This window comes from Phoxinus phoxinus, assembly GCF_949152265.1.
Source record: "Phoxinus phoxinus genome assembly, chromosome: 11".
NCBI lineage: Eukaryota > Metazoa > Chordata > Actinopteri > Cypriniformes > Leuciscidae > Phoxinus > Phoxinus phoxinus.
Genome location: NC_136886.1, coordinates 23,539,103 through 23,561,037, shown reverse-complemented (window position 1 = coordinate 23,561,037; position 21,935 = coordinate 23,539,103). Strand labels below are relative to the sequence as shown.

Here is a 21,935-nt window from a genome sequence, read left to right as displayed (position 1 = left end):
GAAGAGCTAGAGGAAGTGGCTAGGGAGAGGGAAGTCTGGGCATCTCTGCAAAAACTGCTGCCCCCGCGACCCGGCCCTGGATAAGCGGAAGAAGATGGATGGATGGATGGATGTAGCAGTCAAAAAAGAGGACAACAGACTACCTGTCAGTCTACACGGTGGAGTTAGTAGCAATTTTAGTGGCATTGGGGTGGGTGGAAGAAAATAATCAGGACCAAGGTGTCGTGTCGTTATAGCCTCAGACAGTTTAACAGCATTATTAAGCATTCAATCTGGGAGAGCATCATGTAGACAAGACATCATTCATCAAATCCTCCACCTGCTTCTCACACTACATAATAAAAGAATAGCTTTCTCCTTCCTTTGGGTTCCTGCTCATGTAGGGGTGAAAGGAAATTAAGCTGTATATGCTAGCAAAAAAACTCTATAAAGCATGAAACAGTAGATGTGCACATACCAATAAGTAGAGTAGAGGTTAAAACCATCATAAAGCAACATTCACTTAAAATATGGCAGGAATATTGGAACACAGCGGATACAGGACGTAATTTATACAGTATTCAAAATCAAGTAAGCATGAGGAAGGGCAGAAACCCAGGGGAGGAGATGTTAGTTTCAAGTCTTAGAATGGGTCACACTGGTTTAAAGTCTGCGTGAACAGGAAGTTGTAAACGACTTTTCTCAAGTGTTGTGACGCATTTCCGAGTGAAACGGAATATTGAACAGAGGGCAGGGTTTTACTTCAGCGCTCCTCCTCTCCATCTCTCGCCCAAAGCAGAGTAACGGTTTGAGGGGAGTGGTTAAGCGATTAACCAACCCAAGCCGTCAAGCCTATGTCATCAGAAAAAGACCCATTCCAGAACCGGATGTAACTTTCCAGACTTTGATTAAAGATAACTTCGGCAAACAATTTTTTTCCATGTATTAACTTGCACGGATTAATTGTTCACCACAAGACTAGTAATATCCGCTATAAAAAGTAAATAGGGTCAATTTTGATTTCATGCCAACTTTAAATACAACATTGTACAGAATAGGAAAACACCCCCATTGGATTATGTACTTATTGTAATGTACAAGAGACAGTGAAGCATATATTTTAAGACTGCAAAAAATATGAAGAAGATAGGGCAGAATTAAAGACACAAATGGATGAACAAAGCATTTGCACTTGAGCATTTATTTGGGAAAACATCTGGGAAAATTCTCAAGTTATTAATTTTGTTTTGGAAAAACAATGGGCTAAGGCGCTAAGCGATAGAATTGAATAGGTTTTTTTTTTTTTCTATCTCTTTTGATGTCATTATAATGCCCACACTCCAGTCAAGTAGGTGGCGGTAATGCACCTTTGAGATGAGTTGCCAACCGCCATTAAACCCTGAAAGAGGAAGAAGAATCACTCGGCCCGCGTGGAAAGAAACATGGCTGCGTTGTTTGAAGGATACACGCTGTGTGGAATTGGACCAACTCGAAATTCTTCGAATTCAGGAATTCTGGGGATTGAACTGGGCAGAGATATCGACCATGTCCTCGTCACTGACGCTTCGAGATCTGTTACTGTTTACAAGGTAAAATTAGTTAGATGTAAATACTGTTTGTCTCATGAGAACGGATTGCATGCAGTGATGTGTTAAATTCTAGCATGTAAAATGAGCGCTAAGTTACATCACAAACACAGGAAATTCTCCAACAGCATCTAATGTTATTTTATTTATTCTGTAAATGTTATTCAGAGAGAGATTTGGTAGCTGTTTGTGTTGCCGTTTAACCTATAAGTTATATTGATTAATAGGTGTCTGATCAAAAGCCTACGGGCAGTTGGACAGTGAAACATGGGCAGATAATCACCTGCCCCGCTGTGTTTAACACGCAGTCCCAGGAATATGTGGTCGTTACTGATGACAGGGTAAGGATCGAGACATGATGTTTCCCATACGAATAATTCAGTTTCACATGCCGAGACCGAGTACTTACGAATGTTTTGTTGTTGTTGTGTCTTTTAGGTTGTCAGAGTTTGGAAAGAAAATGATGTCCACATGGAAAAGGCTTTTAAAGCTACAGTAAGTTAAGTTAAAATTCATAAGGATTCAATTGAGTGAGTGGTACCAGGGGTAACGTAAATAAACGTATAGGGCACTGTATCCTAGAGGCTCACGTGATCACCCAACAAAAACTTAGCAGATGGCTGAAAAACGTTGAGATTTGGGTGATAGGTCAAAAGCTTTCTTTTTCAGGTAATTGAAAGACGCCTATAAATAGATCTCCCTCTATGTGAAAGTTGAAGAAGAAGAAAAAAAAACGGTCGTCTTCAACTTGATTCAACCATGAATTCTTCATTGTTTTATGTAGGGATGCTCCGATCCACCTTTTTTGTTTCCGATACCGATTCCGATACCTGCAATTCAATATCGGCCGATACCGAGTACCGATCCGATACCAGGGCAGTTTTTTTTTTTTATCAAGTAGAATTTCTATAACTATGTGTGTTGAACTGATAATCACTCTTTTGTGTGTTAAACACTATCTACTCAATACAGACAACTTCATTATACAAAGAAAAACAACAAATCAAAAAAAATATGACCATAATGACAAAAAATGCTATTATAAACTAGAATAGTGGATAATTAAGCAGTAAAATTTAGTCTAGAAAAATCACAAGTGCTCAATAATTGTATTAAATCTGAACATGAAAAAACATTTAGTGGGGAACAAATATGAGAATAAGTGTAACACTAAATCTGGTAAAACGTTACACAATGCTCTTTGTATTGTTGTAAAATACATTCATGAAAAACAAGATAACAAAAATCAAAAAGATTAATTATTTTATAGCCTACTATAAAATTGAGACATGTTTTAAATGTATAGCACAGCGGTTTAATGAGGCAGCAACATGATATGAAAAGCGGCACACAGCGCTTATGCGCATCCCGAGCGCAGAATGATGCGCTTGAAGCAACACGAGTCACAGCGCGCAGCGCGTCGAGTCCATATTGAAGATTTCAAAGCACGAAGGAAAGACATATTGATGCGTAGAGTATTATACAGTATCTATCTAATCAATAGTTTATTTAATATTTTCTTTTAACAGTTTTAAATGTCATTTACTGTGCACGTGAAGAACAGTTAGCTGCTATAGTGCTCTGACTCCAGTGTTGTGAGAGACATACACCCGGTAGAAAGTAGTTAAGGTACAGCAATAAAGTCCAGCAAGATAAAGTTGTTTAATGCAAAACCATAGACCTATATCTACAGATCAAGTAGGCCTATAATTATAGTAACATTGAATCATCTTGGAGAAAGTTTTTCATCGTGTTGACTGTCGTAACCGAACGCGACGCGCTGTTTGATGCTGAATGGAGAATGACTGACAGCCGCAGCGGAGGGAAAAGTGTACGTGATCTTGAATTTAATGACTTAAATATTAATTTATATCTCACATTATACTATATAATGGCTTCAGAACACTTATAGTGCACGACAACTTTATGGTGCTTTATAATGTTTTTGTGCCTTTTGTGGGGCTTAACAATAGCACAGAATAGTATACGCACAATATCGGATTTGGATCGGCCTGGTCTGACCGATACCCGATCCAGCAAAAATGTCAGTATCGGAGCCGATACCGATACTGAATATCGGATCGGCGCATCCCTAGTTTTATGTTCATTATATTATCATATTCATCATTGCGGTCAAAAAACAGTTGACAAAAGAGTAATACAAATAAAACATTTATGCACAGGTCAAATACATATTAGGGGTGGAGCTAGGGGATGGCCACCATTGACTGAAGCTTGGCCACCCTGCACACAATCACAAAAAATCTTGACCTGAATTGAGTTTTAGACGTAGAACCGCCTCGTTACGACCACAACACATGGGAGAGTTTTCAGGTGCACACGCAAACTTTGCCTCAACCCGGGGACACAAAAGGGTCAAGAAACCCCAAAATATTTTTTTTGAAATGTGAACAAATATGTACAGGTTGCACATCACTGAAAACATGAAGCACTCATAAATATTATCAATACGTGTTTTTCCCGAGCAATTTTGTTCTTCCGGGTTTAACCTGTTAGCCTTCAGCGCCACTTTTGAAAAATCCCCAGAAATTGCATTCTCAACCGAAAACAGATTCAGTTCATTGACGCTTTGTCCTAAAAGCACAAGCATGATCTCATTTGAAAGCTGACACCTGGCACTTTATTGGAAATGTAGAATGAATTATTGTCATAATGAAAAAAAAAATTATGAATAGCTTCAAAGTTGTGTAAGTTATTAGAAATTTATTTTTATGAAACATCTTCATGAAAATTAAATTGAAGTTGGCCCGTCAGCACTCTAGAAATGCACTCCAGCTAAAGACACATGTCTGACCATGTTATATTTAAAATTTGAAGGTGATAAGTCTAAAACTCTGTATTTTGTTAAATGTTTTTCAAGAGCATCTCAAATGACTTTATTTTGAATTGACTCTAAAATGCAAACTTGTGTTTATTGTCATCTATTAGCATCTATTCAGTCTATTGTCTCTATTGTTTTGTGGTGCAAACGAGACCCATTCAGTGACAGTCTCTCCTGCTCACATTTACACCTCTCCAGCCTGCTTATGGCCATAAATATGCTTTTCCTTTGTCTCCATTATAATGCCTAACGACTGGCTATTCACGGTTTTTCACCCCCTAATTTCTTTCATAATCTTCACATTTGAAACTGTATCAAATGCCTTTCTTAAATAAAGAAATATTTCAGTAAGCATTCCGATTTAGAAAAAAATCATAAAAAATAACAGCTAGATGTTAGCTTAGCACACCATCAATACACGACAATTTATGAGATTAAAACCATGTGTGTGCTCCAAACTTACTTTATAGCGCAAGTCGAGTGTTTTAAATAATCTTCTATGATCTTATTTGGCTTCAGAAAAGAAAATCAGACAGAACATATATTATGTTATAGCAGTGGCGGGCCGTGCATTTCACACCTAGGCCTTCAGTGATGTCCACCCTGAATTAATAACTTTTAATAGTGTAGCAGCGCACGCACATACTCTCTATAATTGTTGTGAAATTCCTGTTTTTATTTTGCACCGGCAGTTATAGGGTTAATGCGGAGAGTTCGTGAAAGGCCGGGTAGAGAGAAACGAGCGAGTGCGTTCGGCTTTTGTTAGTGTAACGTTACAGTCAGTGGTTCTTGCGTTCCGATTATAAATTCAGAAACGGATCCTCCCTGTCTTATCCTTCAATGGCTACAATAGTAAATGTTTGAAAAAAAGTTGTTTCGATCATACATTTACAAGAAAAATAAGGAAGAAAATCATATTCAGCACGGAAAAAAACGGGGGCAAAAATGCATTATAGCCTACTCTCCAAAACTGATTATTTTTTACACAAAATCCATCCTAATTTCTTTCCTCAAAAAGACTTGAATTACTTGGTTGTACAGGTTGTCTGTGCGTTTCAGTCCCAACAACCTTTTCTATCGCCATCGAAGCTATAATGTGCTGAAAGTTCAGTCTGTCTCGTCGTTCTGTCATAAGTTTTAATTCGCTTTAGTGCTGAGAGTGTCTGCTCGACAGAAGCGTTAAACAGGAAAAACACCGCAAAACATGACGATGTGTAACGTTACAGCCGACACAAGCTCTCACACAGATTTTTGAACGATATCAATGAGATCAGCGGGACATTTGCCTTCAAAATCAGTCCTGGCATAACTTTACATTGCAGTCAGTTCTGTTTTTACCCGGACAGATCGATAGAGTTCCGTGACTCTGCATAAGCTGAATAAGGGATTTTTTTCCGGTAGGTTTGAACCATAGACAGTATATAAGAGGTTTGAACCTGCTGGTGGTCGAGGAAGGAAATAAACATTAATTTGTGGGTTGAAAAAAACTATTAAATCTACAGGTATTTTAGTTTACACAGTTCGCTACAGATGCGGTTAGCTAGCTCTGACTACCAGTAACAGTACACGCTCTGACCATCCAATCAAAGGGCGTGGAAATGCCTACGTTATTGTATGCCTGCTAGATGGCCCCGGTGCAGTCAACTCGATATCTGATTGGCTGATTAAATCTGACCTATTATCTGATTGGTTAAAGCAACAGTTTCATTGCCATTCATTTAAGCTACAGGCGCCCGCACTATCGATTCTGAAGGCCTCGAGGCAGATATATTTGACCCTGGCAACACATGATGACTGAAATATGATTGGATAAAAGCACTAAATTAAATGTACACTACTGGAAGCAGCGCAACCAAGAGAAAAGCTATGAAATTAAGAGAACGGACTATTGGGAATAATTTAATACTCATTCATAAAAAAAATAATATTAAAGTGCAAGTCAGTGATTCTCATAGTGTTTAGGCCAGCAGAGAAGGCCTTGCTGGCCCTGACGGCCCACCACTGCGTTATAGTATTCTGCACAATGCTAAAGTCTATATCGATTAGCATTACATTATAAATATAATCTATTATTATAAAAATACCTGACATGACTCGAAGAACACAGGTAAATCAAATATCATTGCAATCATGTTTATTGTCTTCAAAACATCTTTATCTGCATGTTACAGCGATCTCTGATAGCGTTGTTTATGTGAGTGACGTCCTGGAAGGTCACAGGTTATGGTTCTTCTTCGTGAGTGCACTGTGCACCATATTTGGAAAAATTCTGTGCAAATGGCGCCCTCAGTCTGCTGTATGGATTGAAAACACAGTACATCAGACTATCCAGCGCTCTTTATGTTTAGATCGACGCATTTGGATATAAATTCAATAAATATTATTCCTGTCTATAGAAATATGATGTAAACCTATGAGAATCTATCAATATTTCTCCAAATCTGCACATTTTTGAGCCAAAAGCCCTGAGGGACGTTGTTTTGTCACGCGTTCTCATGACAACACGGGAGTTTTTTTTAATGGACGCGGCTGATGCTCATAATTCATATTAAAGGTATCGACTCATTTTTTCAATACATAAATCCTGACACAAATTAAGACATAACTGTCACTATAAGTTTCTCAGAATACAATAGTGGTCAAATACTGAAACGTGAGACTTAAATCTTTTTAATGATGTATAGTTTGTCAAGGTAATAACATTAAATCTGATAGTAACTTTGAACTATATAAAAAAAAAACGCTTCAGTGCGTCCTCGCTCTGGTGAAGGCTAACAGGTTAAGAGCAGTGTAGAAGCAACGTCACAGAATGTGAGGTAGAAGCGTCCCCTTGGTCGGTGTGACTGGCTGCAGGCACGATTCTGCATCAGCTGGCCCTGAGTAACTCTTTGCATTTATTCATGAGTAAGAGCTTGTTCAATCCAATCACTACGCTGGATTACACATGAGATCGCATTACAGCGGAGAATTAAAGGAAGCGCCGCGATGAGTTAACAACGCTCGCATCGAGGATCATATCGTTCACATATGGACCAGAGTAAGTGCGTTTCAAGTTATGGACATATTTCATATACCTTTAAAGCTAGGGTAGGTAATGTTGAAAGTGGCACCTCTTCTAAGCTCCGCCCCCTCCTGTCAGTGCTGCGCCCCACAAATATGAACGCGCATCCACATTTAGAGTCAGCTGCAGGTCACAGGAAAGCCGAGTATTGGTAGTTTTGGCTGCATTTTTTTCTGCCATTGTGCCGCAAACTCCTGCTTAGTTGGTGTAGTGAGCTAAATGTTTCCGGAAACGGTGACATGTGATTAGTGCACGCAGGGCTGTGCACGCAGTTGTGCTCTGGCACGAGACATGAAGGCATCTGATTGGTTCTTTACATTCGCACCGAATGGCAGTGATTGGTCAGAGTTTTTTACTGTCCTACAGCTGCTACAGAGGTCAGATTTTTTTATTCCTTTTTCTGAACACATTGACATATTGACTACTATCAGAATGGAAGGACCATTTCACCCAGTATAAAAAAAAATGTTTCTGAACAGGATTACCTACCCTAGCTTTAATGCTCTAAACATGAATGTTTCATACACATACAGTGCTTAGCATAAGTGAACACACCCATGCTAAAGTTGACTAAAAAGAGTAATATGAAATCATTTTTTGGAAATTAATCTTAATGCCTTAATAAAAAAAAAAAAAGAGAAACTCCAACCTTTAAGGACACAAATTTTCTTTGTGAATGAATAATGTATCATAAATAAATAAATGTTCTTCCTTAAAATACAGGGTGTATAAGTCAGGACACCCCTATGTTAAATTCCCATAGAGTCAGGCAGATTTTTATTTTTAAAGGCCAGTTATTTCATGGATCCAGGATACAATGCATCCTGATAAAGTTCCCCTGGCCTTTGGAATTAAAATAGACCCACATCATCACATACCCTTCACAATACCTAGAGATTGGCATGCAAATCAAACCAGCTATTATGCTAACTGAAATAAAACAATGCCAATTAAATTTTAATTAAGGCATTAAGATCAATTTCCAAAATGTTTTTTTTTGTGTCAACTTTAGCATGGGTGTGTACACGTATGCTAAGCACTGTATATAATCACTTCTTCTGCAAATTAAATATATGTGCAAATATATGTCTGATCACGAACGCAATGAATTATTCTGATACACAGAAGACAATGATGTAGACTGACAATTCAAAGAACAATGGATAAAAAGTAACTATGCCAGGGCTGGACGATATCGCCAAAATTTGTATCACGATATATTTCTTAATTTCGGTCGATTCGATATGAACAATATAAAAGCCTCAGGAAAAACTGCCAAGAACGCCCACAATTAATGTCTGTAATGTCTATAAAACTATATTTTAGAAATAAAAATGGTACAAATAAATTATTGTTAATATTTTATTTGTATTTAGCCTTCATACAAGAAATGTGAAATCACTGTAATATAAACATAAGTTAATAACTCAACTTATTAATATACGTTAACTTTAAGCTATAGGCTAACATAGGTTGATAAAGAATATGAAAAGTGCTCAGAGTTGTTGCAGAAAACAAACCAAAAAAAAAGTGAGTAACAACAAAAGCACATGTTGCTGAGGGACATTGAGTGTTGATGACACCCAGAATTCATTTTGATTGATGAATCTGAATGTAGTGTTTACATGAATGCTAAACGTGTGATCGGGTTGTTGTGCGCGTTTGTCACAAGCTTTCAAATCAGAATAGATTTTTTTGACATGCGCACACTGCACAAATATCGTTTTCAGCTGTTTGCACATAATATGATAACTCCATTCACAGAATCCGCCATTTTTGTCCGACAAAGCAGTCAGGAGAGTTCATTTAGTAGATTAACGTTGAAGGCAGGGCTCAACATAAAAAAAAATCCCCACTGGCCCCCGGGGCCAGTAGATCAGAGTTTTGCTGGCCCCTTCTATATTTTTACTGTCCCTGAAAGAAATATAAGGAAAAGCATGGGAAACCATTTCTGGCATATCAGAATGGGTGCTGAACATAATAAAACGAGGTTACTCGCTGCAGTTCGCTCGCAGACTGCCGCGCATTGGCGAACTGAGACCAAAGAGTGGCCCTGGACTTTCTGACCCACAGCAGCCCACCACATCCCGCATCATAACACATTGGCTCATTAATGTGCAGAATAATTTTTAACACTACTTATAGCATAAAAATATTACACAATACAAAAATAAATGCTATTTAAACATTTTTTTTAAATAACACAACACATATTAGATAATATTTGTAAAACAAAGGGAAACAAACACACAAAAACATTAAGACACACTAAGACACATTAAGAACATTAAGACACACAACAATATTAATATAAAACTATCAAGACATTAACATTTTGCATTAACATGAATCCTCATGGCATAGGCTACTATTAGGCTATCATGTGATATTCTTCCAGCTTTTCATCCATAGACAATTATTTGTAATTATCTCCTCAGATAAATTCGCAGTAACGGATCAATATCTCTCTCTCTCGCTGTAAAATTAAACGTGAAAGGGGGCGTTTCTCAAGATACTCAACAGGGAGGGAGGGCAATACACTCACATGCACACAAAACACACTCCTTGTCGGCCGCGCCCGCGCGATCAATTCACTCAGCCATTTGCGTAGAAAATAAATGTAATATTATGATTTCCGTCATTTTTAAAATATATTCGTGTAGCCTTCTGAGTGGGCCGGCCCACATTGGCCAGTCCGCCCCTACGGTGTAAAGCGAAGTATCACATCTACTTGGCGCCGAAATAGCGAAACTGCTGGGAAAAGGGGCTATAAAGATCGTTCCTCTAACGACGAAAGACGCTACTTTCTCGTCCCCAAAAAGGGTGGTGGTCTCAGACTCATCCTAGACCTCAGACGTTTGAACAAGCGCTTATGAAATGCTCGTTCAAATTGCTGACAACCAATCCTCGCGCAAAGTCGCCCGTGAGATTGCATGGTTTATCTCAGTGGATCTGAAAGACGCTTACTTTCAGATACAGACAGCATCCCGTCACAGGCCATTCTTGATATTTGCCTCCGAGGGTCGAGCTTATAAGTACAATGTCCTGACGTTCGGTCTGTCCCTAGCACCTCGCAGGCTCGCACGTTCACGAAGTGCACGGACACGGCGCGCGTGTGCTCGCCCCCCAACAACGGAGTATGCGAATACTGAACTACATCGACGATCAGAGGCAGAGCTTATAATTCACAGCCGGAATATTAAATAACGAATTGCGGTTTGTTTTGCTGATGGCCAGTCACTGGCCCGCACGGGCCAGTGACTGGCCAATCAGCTAGCCCGACATACTCTTTTACTGGCCCCGGGCCATCGGGCCATTGCTTATGTCGAGCCCTGGTTGAAGGATTTTAACTTGAAAAGCGGCGTGTACTGACGTCTTTCCGCGGTTAAAACAACATTCCTCCTTATGTTCATTCATGTTTATTTGATGCAATAAATTAACTAGAAGGAAGAGATGATCGGTTCACGAGCAGCTTTAACTGGGGCTCTACAGCGATCTGTCACACACATTAAAGAGCCCCACAATGGTATTTGTTTAAATTTCTTGACAAAATTGCCAAAGTTGAGACTTTGTTTCATATCAAAAGTAACCTGTTCTGTCCTGTCTGTCTGTCTGTCTGCCTGTCTGCGCGTTGTCAGTGTCCTCTCTGCTCTGCGATGTATTTTTCACTGCGTGAGAACATGGTGTGGTGAGAGCGGCGTAGCTTGTTGGACATAGCAAAACTAAAGGGGGCGGGTCTTTGCGAAAAGTCAATTTGGAGACAATGAACATATGAACCGTTGTGCCGTGCTGCTTATATTAATCACGCAGTAAAAATTAAAACGTAAACGTAGCCTATGCCTGTAATGTATATCGGAAATGTGTTTAAAAATCATATCACCGTTATTGAACAATTATATCGCGATACATATTGATATTGAATTATTGTCCAGCCCTAGTTGACAATCGACTGTAGTTCTTTCGGTGTGTTCAAGTGCAGCTTTTTTGCCCTGACGCGAGGCAACACAGTTGGCTTTCATCAGCGCTAGTTCTTAAGCATCGTTTTGGTGTGTCCCTACCCTTAGACCCTTGTGGGGATTTGTGCAAGGCTAAACCGGAGAAATGAAAGTCTCAAAATCCAAATGAATCAAATAGGATCGACTCAGAAACGAGTCAGTGAATCAACATGTCACCTGATCCACAAATGCACATCAATGAATATTCTAAATTAGTTTTGTTTTTGTTTTTTGACAGCCATATAAAGTATTCGTTTAAATGTAGTTTGTGAATTAGTCAAAAAGATGGGTAGTTGTGCACGCATTAATAATCAGCACCTGACCTATTTGTTGTAGTTTGTGTGTGGGTTGTGAAATGCTTAAACAGCCAAAAAGAACGTTTCAAAATCCATATGAATGAAATGAGACGTCAGTGAATGCTAGGGCTGTAATCTCCCAGTCAATTATTGGTTGATACGTTCTGGCTCGACCAAAATTCTGATTGGTCGATCTTTTGCCGCGTTCATTTTATCCGTTTTGCCGCGTTCATTTCATCAGGTGAAAAGCACTAATTGCTAATGGGGGTTTTCAGAGCACTCCTGTTTACCAGGTAGCAGTCTGTCTTCAGAACACCCCCCTTGTTTTCACTTCTTTTGGATTAGCCCAACCCTCCGGAGAAGAGAGACAGATTGAAGAAAGTAGGCTACTAGAACAGGGTGTCCGTGCCGCGGGGTCTTAAAGTATTAAAAGTTGATAAATCCATTTTGGGAAAATTAAGGCCCTTAAAAGGTATTAAAAAGTCTTAATCCCGATTTTATGAGGTATTTAATTTTGTTCAAGCTTTGTCCAAAGAGTTTGACTCAAAAGTATGCATGAATATATTTATTTTCCTCCCCATTACTAATAAAAAAACAACGGCGTAGTCGGTCAGTGAGATCAGATCGCCGCATACAGGTGATGTCACGTATTTTGCGAAACAACTGTTTATTAAGTTAAAGGTTTGTTGCTGATTAGAACTTGAAGTAGGGGTGTGCGATATCACGATTTTTGATCGTGGATGATAAATGTCTCCACGATCTGCTTTTGAACATATATCGTAGGATCGTGCATTCTATCAGTTTGCAGTTCTGGCGCCTCCGTCTCAACATTCTGTACAGCACGACGTATATTCACATGAAATGCAGAGGAACGGGACACTGTAGTTCATAAAAATGAATTATTTGCATGTGCTTTAAAGCCTTGCCGGTTAAACATGTCATTCGCTGCTGATGCGCTGTTCAAACGAGTGCTTTTCTGAGTGGAATACACCCCGACGCGCACTAAAAGCCTGTTAACAGACATACTGGACTAAGTTATCTTTCGAGTCGTATTGCGCTAATACTGTCAAATACACACAAGGTTTACATAAACAAAGTTGGTTATGTCTAAAGTGAAAGAACAGTAGAAAAAAATTAAGGAAAAAATCTGCTTGTTAAATACGTGTAGACTCGTTGCGTGCAGATCTTAGTGACAGTAGCCCTAATATTAAACCTGCAGCGCTTGTCCTTAAAGGGATAGTTACCCAAAAATAAAAATGTCATTATTTACTCTCACTCTAATGTTGTTAAATACCTGTATTAATGTATTTCTTGTGCTGAACACAAAAGAAGATATTTTGAGGAGTGTGGCTAACCAGGCGGTTGCTGGTCCCCATTGACTACCATAGTGGGAAAAAACTATTATGGAAGTCTCTGGGGTACATCAACTGTTTGATTACCCACATTCTTCCAAATAACTTATTTTCAACAGAAGAGGGAGACTTATTCGGGTTTGAAACGGCTTGAGAGAGTAAATGATGACAATTAAAAATTTTGGGAGAACTATCCCTGTTAATAAAACGACAAAATACAAAGAGCAAATCACTCACTCTTGACTGAGAACTTTAATTGTAGCTTTAATAAGAATCAATTAGGCATGTGCCGGTATCACTTTTTCATGCTGCGATTAATTGAGAGAGCATTTATCACGGTATACGGTATTATCACGATATTGTAATATTACAAGAGAAACAGGTTAAAAAAAGAAACAAACTTCAGTTTTGTCCTTTTAGTAACTTTAATAACTTTTTAATGAACTAAAAGTAACTCAAACATTTAAATACAAATAAATATAAATAAAACAATATAAAATATAAAAGTAAACTGAACAATTATATCCTTTATCTCCCTGAATTGCAGTGGATGGTTGTCACGAATATGAGCGAACATGTTAGACGTGTTCCCTTGTTTTGCAGCCACTTTCAGTCCACATGTCTTACACAAAGGGAAACTGTCTTCGATCAGCAATCCCTCTGCATTTTTTTGGAACCCAAAATATTTCCAAACATCTGACTTTACCCTTTTTGAAGGGGGATAAATTGTCGGCAGCGTTCCTCCTTCCGCCATTCTTCTTCTTCATGTGAGAATTTGAATGCGGCGTCAGTGGCCGTGGCGCGCACTGCGTGCAGTATGATTCTGACATAAAAAATGTCATGTGACATGTCACATGTGACATGTCACATGTGACGTGAACACTGTTTACATCCGGGTGCGCTCACGTGTTCTGCGCAGCATATACGCAGTGTTTGTTCAAGCGGTTGATGGAAAATAAGCTATAATGCACGTTCTAAAAATAAAAATTCGGAGCTATTATTTTTTACGGTATTTTGAAGTGCCCACGATAACAATATCGTGTATATTCATTATCGTGATTTATCGAATTACCGAAAATTGGCACATGTCTAGAATCAATGTACAATTTATACAGTGAAGTCTAAGTTGTTTTATTTTCATATTTGTTCATTTAATTACTTTCTTCAATGCTGTTAAATACACCTGTAGCTGAAAAAATAAAGCACTGTTTATTTCATTTGTATATTAAGTTGTGTATGTGTATCTTTGTTCCTAATTTTTAATAACAAAGAAAATGACAAAGATTTATCTTCGCCACTTTGGCCTAAATGTCTGCCATTCTTTTTATTTTATATTTTGTTACCTAAGGCTTTGTTTTTAAAATAGGGACATTAGTTTGGCTGTAATGCTCAGTCACTTGAAAAATAGTAAAACCAACATGAAAAGGAATCGTGATAAAATCGTGAATCGTGATATGATATTTTTGCCATATTGCCCACCCCTAACTTGAAGTGGCGATGAGGTCTTAAAATATTTCAAGAAGGTCTTCAAAAAGTCTTAAAAAGGTATTGAAATTAACTTCAGGATTCCTGCATATACCCTGTAGAAGGTTTGCTGAATATTATTTATTTAATTGTGAGAGCGTTTAATTCATAGTCTTCTATCATGTCAACAAAGACATCGGCAGTGTGGCAGCATTTTTTTAAAACGGGAAAAAGGATTGGAGCGTGATGGGCAATGCGTTTGTATTAGTTTTGAATACTAGTTTTGAGCCTATGCTTTTTGTTTTTCACTTATGCAGATTATTTAGTTTCTGCTCTTGATCTGGTTTGTTTAATAAATATATTTTTTTTATTAAAGTGGACATGCCTTTTGTGTTTAAGAGTAAAAGCTTTAAGTTAATAATAGTCTATTCTATTAGCTCCTATGTTCAGCCTCGCTTTGTGCGAGCTGTAGCGGCTGAAATGATAGTGTCTGTCAGTTATTATAATACATATGACAAAAACAATTGTCTAAATTATGTTGCATATTCCTCAAAAGTTCTTGTGATGATATCACTAGTTGACAACATACTATTTTCGGAAATCATAGGCTATGATATTGCGCAGGTGCGCGTGATGCAACGTTTTTTTTAACGTCATTTTGTCGAAAATTTCAGGACTTAAGTCGACCAAGATTTTCTTTGGTTGATTACAGCCCTAGTGAATGGACACGCTGTAGCGAACCGCTAGTCAAAAGGAACAAATATTTAATTAATAATCATAATAAATCACAAAAAATAAATCTATACAATTTCATTATAATCATGAGAATTTGTTCGAACGAAAAACTAAAAATGGCAACAAAAAGAGGTGTGGTTTTTGAGTGACGGAGAAGCGAAAATAAAAGAGGAAGTAGAGAAGCGGAAGAGAGAGTCTGGTCGGGAAGTTGAATCCGCGTCTGGAAAAGTCTGAGGGAAAACGAGGCGTTGTTTCAGCGTGTCGTGAAGTGCTCTGTGGGATTATTGTTCATGTCGACAATGTCTGAACGTCTGCATTATGGAATATTGGCGTACGGACGCGCATGCATTTACAATTTGCAGAAAAAAGAGAAAGCTGAAAACCACCAGAAGAGCAAAGACAAAAGGAAAGATTAGATGGATGACATATGGCATGCGTAAAGTAGGCTAACATTCTTCTGTTTATGATATATCATGCGTAGGCTATAGACCTAACGACAAGACATTTCCAAACAATACCCTATCAAAAATAATGCACAATCAAGCAAGGGCGTTTCACATCATAATTTCGAGTTTAATGTTACAAATAAATCAAACGTAGGCCTAAACCTTGAGCTCTTAGATTTTAACCTGGTGAAATGTGTTTTTATTTTTTTTATCCATCTAACCAGACCCTCATACGCAAAAAAACATCTAGTCGCCCACTGAAAACAGATTTCCACTGGGCTAAAATAAATATAATATGGGTATAAACTACATTTTTATATTTTTATAAATTTTTATTATTTTTATATCCGGGTTCCGGGAGAAAAGTCAGTAAATTCGAGTAAAATCACAGGCTTCGCTTATCCTGTGCGAATGCGCCACACGAAATACAGATGTCGCGGGGTAATTTCTAAATCACACAAGGTCCCTAGATAATACTAATCCCGTGCGAATAGGGCTTAAGTCTAATTGAGGTCTAGGTGCATTAAAAGAGGTGCAGCGCAGGGGGTAGAACTTATTCAGAGCCATCCCAAGCACCACCCTTCTCCCTACCTATTGATTGATTGTGTGATTAAATTTGTGATATGAGATGCATTAAAAAGAGGTTGAGGGCAACAGTGCAGAGCTTCTTCAGGCCCTCTACACAGCACATCCCAGTTCTTAAATATGAATGTGAATGTTGGTCATCTATTATTAAATAAAGAAAATTTGGTTAATGTTGTTTAAACAAACGATACATTTGTAGGCTATCTATTAAAAAAAAAAAAAAATTCAACAAGAATGAGACTGATTAAATATATAAATATATAAACAAACAAAACAGAATAGAACAAACTTTTAGAACAAAATGTAATTACAAAATAATGTAACAGAATTGGTTAAATATAACGAAAGCAAAAATTATGTAAAAGTACATTTTAAACCGCATCACACGTGCACACGGAACGCACATGTACCTGTTTCACACCGCAAGCGTCAGCGGCGCGTGAGTGCCAAGCAGGAGTGTCGCGTGAGCAGCAGTGAAGCAAGGGTTTCGGCGTCAAGTCACCTTTATTTATATAGCGCTTTTTACAATACAGATTGTATCAAAGCAGCTTCACAGTGATAGCATGAAAATAATACAAGTTTTTTTCTTAAAGAAAATTGCTTCATCGTCCACCTGAAGGCAGATCAATAATATTGTTGAATATTAAATGTCCCCAACTAAGCAAGCCGAGTCTATTTTTGCTGCGCTGCTCACGCTCAATTAAAGTGAAAGCACATGTTTGATGGACAAAATAAATATGATTTCACACAAAATAATTTTACAGTCAAAAAATCTAAATATGTGATATGGTAAATATGTGAAAAAACACCCATTTTAGCTTCAGGTTAAAGGGTTAAAGGTAAAGGGTTAAACCTGCCTCCTGGTAGGTCTAATTTAAGCCTCAATTTAGTCTTGGCTCTAGTCTTCCTCCTAATCTGCTTTAAATTTTTAGTCTAGGACTAGGCTTAATCTCTGTTCGGGAAACTATACCCTTACGTTTTCATGGTTAAAGTCAGCACAAACTCTGCTACAGTAATATAAGCAGCATGTATGTAAAAGTTTGTAGTTTTGAGAAAATAACGTTTATGTGTGGTTTGTGGGAAAAATATATTGAAGTCACTGAAATTAGGCCATAAAACCATACTTAACCCTCTGGGGACGAATTGGGCGGTACCGCCCAAAATGGCATACTTTTACAAATGTGCAATTATCTTCAAAACTATTAATGATAGAGAGGTGCGGTCTTTTTTGCCGTCTTCCTCAGATTCCGCTGAAAACAGTGATATCACGTTTGTATTATACACACGCTTCGCTGTTGCGCAATACCACTGCATAAAAAGGCCAATGAAAATCGATGTTGTTAGGCAAATTCCACCAATGGAAAAATTGCCGCTGGGAGGATTTTTTTTTTTACCCAATCAGAGGAAGGTTACTATGATGTATTCTAGCCAATCAGAGGACTCTGTAGCCTTCAACATGTACAAACAAACAGCGTCATGTGGACGGAGAATGAGACAGATAGCGAACGGAGCAGAGTATTACAGAGCGCACAGAGATCTATATAAGAGAGAGACAGAATAACTTAAATAGCATTATTATTGTATTGTTTTAGCACTGTTATGATGGCTAGCAGTAAGATTTACGGCAGAGCAAGCTCTGGAACAGTTAGTGGAAAGTAAATCTGCCAGGTTGTGAGTGTCATGTTCTTCAGAGCAAGCAGGTCTCATTTAGTTCGAAGCAGACAGCTTTTTCACGCCTGGGACTGTTTGTAAAAAAAGTTCCTTATTTCATTGTTCTTAACACATTTGATTGAACAATTACAAATGGCTGTCAAGCAAAGGGTTTGACAAATATTTTTTTGGTTCAAAAACTGTTCACTATTGTTGTGTGAGGTGTGATTTTCAGTAATAAATGACAAATCTAATTTTCGGTTTTGAAATTCTCTCGATTATTGTACATTTTTCACACATACTTCCTTTATAAACAGATTACATGCATGCTTATGTTAGCTTAGGGTCTTCTGAATCCATAGATACCAAACACATGGTGTTCCATCTCCATTACATATGGTTTATATGCCCAAATGTAAAAATAGAGAAAACGTACCAAAAAGGGCTTAGTCCCCAGAGGGTTAATATTTGTTCACAAGACTTTTGAGAAATGGGTCTTGATGATTTTCACATCGCTTTGAAGCAAAAACTACTTGTCCACTCATTCACATAAAACATTGATTTTAAAATTTGAAAGACATGTTTTGTTTCAGAAAGGTTGTATGCGAGGAGGTGTGATTGATCATGAATGAATGAATGAGAATGTTTTTCACACCTCGTGAAATGCAGAGCACAAATTCCGAGAATGGGACATCATACTTGGTTACACGTCACTTTCACAAAATATTTCTGCTTCTATTCTCTAATCTTATTGCGGTTTCACAAGCAAGTTTAATAAAGACCGTTTTATTTGACTATCAATGTGCCTTGAAAACTATTGTTGGATTTCTCTAGCAGAGATCATTCGATCAGACAGATAATTGACACATGCACTCCAAATACAGTGTGGTTTCAAATTTCAAATGGATTTTCTGGGTCCGATGTCAATACCATGTGCAGCTTTTGAATGTTACGGGGCTGCACGATTATGGCCAAAATGATAATCACGATTATTTTTATCAATTTTGAGATCACGATTAATTATCACGATTATTTGTTGATTTATACCAAAACAAATTTTATTGTCACATAGGCTAATTATAACTGCTTTCACATTGTACACATACTTTCATATTGTGCTACATTTCCTGCTAATGTACAACTATGTGCATCAAAATAAAATAGGTACTCTTATTCATCAAAATTCAGTGCATCTCCTTAGAGAATAAATCTAAATAAATAATTTATTATTATTTTATATTGTATTTATATTTTATATACATTGTATTTATAATTATTATTAGGATAGACTAGAGATATTATATTCTGTTATAATTATTATTACCTATTATTACATGGCTTGGTTAAATTCTAATGTAGAATGCGGTCTGTGATTTCTTGATAACACACAGTTGCCATGGACACGGTGTTCTTTATTGGAAGCAATACAGTTTTTAAATCAATAAACTCCTTTTTAAATCAATATTTTGTCAAATTAGTGATTTATTTGGTAGGTAGCCATGTAATAAACGGGATCCCGATGTCTGTAAATAAAATTCAGAGTCATTGTTATTTGAAAAGTCTCTTGTTATTTGAAGTCTCTCGCACACTATTGCTCGCGCTCAGACACACTCGGTCTCTCCATAGACAGTAGTGATGCGCGGGTCGTCTCATAACCCGCGGACCCCGCGGGTCGGGTTGGGGCGTGTAAAGAAATTGTTGCTTTATCTGCGGGGCGGGTTGGGGCGGGTCATTAAAAACAAAATTAAAAAATGTCAGCCTATATTAAATATTTGGGAATATATATTTTCATATTCTATTAGGTTATTTGATAAGGTTACAATATGAAGATCGCAGCAACGTATATTGCGTGATGTGCCCAGGTGTCACGTGATGTCACGAAAGTGGCGCGCCAAACAGCTCCCACCGCCAGCTACAAAATAAGGAGAAATAAAAGTGGAGATGGAAGACGAGGTGAGGGAGATATTGAGGTCGGGAATTTACATCATTAAAAGATAAGGTCAGGCTGCTAAAACAGCAGTTTCGGCTACGTGAAGTGCTTCGTAAATGTTTAAAATGTTTATCACATGACCTGATTTATGGTTCATTTCATTCATATTCATAATCGTCTGTTGTTGTCAGTTAACATGGCGATGTTTCTGCACTTTCAGGCTGTAATAAAGGCTGTTTTCATTTCCATTACAACGCATGTCTATTTAATGGTCGCGGGTGCGGGGTGGGTTGTAAAAAGAGATACAGTGGTGCGGGGCGGGCTGTGGCGGGCCAAATAATTTCATAAATGCGGACCCGCGGTTTGGAAAAAAAGCCGACCCGCGCATCACTAATAGACAGTATATAAGAGGGGTCTCTTTCGCGCTGACAAACTCGGGCTCTCTCGCGCACTATTGTTCGCGCACAGACACCCTTGGTCTCTCTCGCTTGCGCGCTGACACACCGAGTGTGAACTCGGCATTCTCACCGAGTGTGTCAGCGCGTGAGCGATAGTGCGCGAGAGAGACCAAGGGTGTCTGTGCGTGAACAATAGTGCGCGAGAGAGCCGGAGTGAGTCAGCGCACTATTGCTTGCGCGCAGACACAATCGTCTCTCTCGCCCAGTTCACTTTGCTTTTGTCCTGTCTGGCCATTTCGTTTCTGGACTCCGGCAAAACATTCTAGTTTCTACATCTAGAAACTAAGCTGCGCGGTGCAGGGAACAACTCTGATTATTGGCTCATGGAGTCACGTGATCAGACAGTGGTTTATGGAGCGCTAGATTGGCTTTGCAAAAAAAAAAAAAAAACTTTAATATGGAGATTAATTGTGCAGCCCTAACTGAGATAAAAATGTTCTGCCTTTTTCAGGTTTCTGCTGATGTTCTTAGAGTGCTGTCAGCTGCTGAATCTGAGGCTGTGGTGCTGTTTTGTTGTGGGGCTGTCAGGTTCCTGGATTCATTGCTCACTTCCCCACAACAACCTATAGAAGATGTTTTGGCAAAGGAAGAAATTATCAGGTCAGAGATTGCAAACTCTTCACTATATCATTTTTTTTTAGTATGGCTTTATATTAAATGGAGTTCTAAGAATTTCTGGGGTGAATTAGCCTATAGGTTTGTTCTGATGGGGCTTAACTTTTAAAAGGGAAGAAGAAAACACTTCCCATATATTGTGGTTGAAAAAGGCAGTGCATTCTCACAAACCCTATGATATTGAACCTTATCCTAAAACAATGCATGGTAAATGGAAATAGGATCCAGACTACATTATACAGACCCCATATGACTTTGGTATCTCTATCACCATCTGTGCTTGAAACAGGAAATTTATTGTGTAAAATCCATACCACATATATTTGTTAAACAATAAAATATTGCTAAACAAAGTTTTACCCCCAGCTTAAAGGAACACTCTGACTTTTTGGGACTTTAGCCTATTCAACTTATCCCCCAGAGTTAGATAAGTCCATGCATACCTTTTTCATCTCCGTGCGTGCTATAAGTCTGTTTGACGCACCCACCGCTAGCCTAGCTTAGCACTAAGACTGGATGTAAATGGTTGCAGCTAGCATACTAATCCAAATAAGTGACAAAATAAAGCAAACATTTTCCTATTTACATGTTGTGATTTGTATAGTCACAGAGTGTACAAAAAACAAAGTCACATGAGAGAGACCTATTTTAACCATATAAATATTGGAAACTATATTCTCTGAAGGCGAAGCACTGCTACTTGGGCGGAGTGATAACCGCAGCACCTGAGACGCGCTCTGAACGAACTCTCTGCTCCTCACCACGGCGCGTCTCAGGTGCTGCGGTTATCACTCCGCCCAAGTAGCAGTGCTAAGGACACGTTAAGGGCCCTAAAAGCCACTTGAACAAAAATAAGAATAAACCCTAGAAAAACAACAGGGCCGTCCACCACTTTGGGGCTTGGGCCCTTATAATCCTTAGGAGAATAATAGGGCCTTCGC

General features: G+C 38.3%; 1 protein-coding gene across 1 annotated transcript in view; it reads left to right on the top strand.

The window, feature by feature from the left end:
* Window positions 1-1,328: 1,328 nt before the first annotated feature.
* The window catches only part of nol11 (nucleolar protein 11), a 43,420-nt gene continuing 22,813 nt past the window's right edge, over window positions 1,329-21,935 (top strand). Inside the window, exons 1-4 of the mRNA XM_079629114.1 lie at window positions 1,329-1,568; window positions 1,793-1,906; window positions 2,004-2,060; window positions 20,831-20,979. Coding sequence (XP_079485240.1) covers window positions 1,422-1,568; window positions 1,793-1,906; window positions 2,004-2,060; window positions 20,831-20,979 — 467 coding nt within the window. The 5' untranslated portion in view covers window positions 1,329-1,421. The remainder of the gene's footprint in view (window positions 1,569-1,792; window positions 1,907-2,003; window positions 2,061-20,830; window positions 20,980-21,935) is intronic.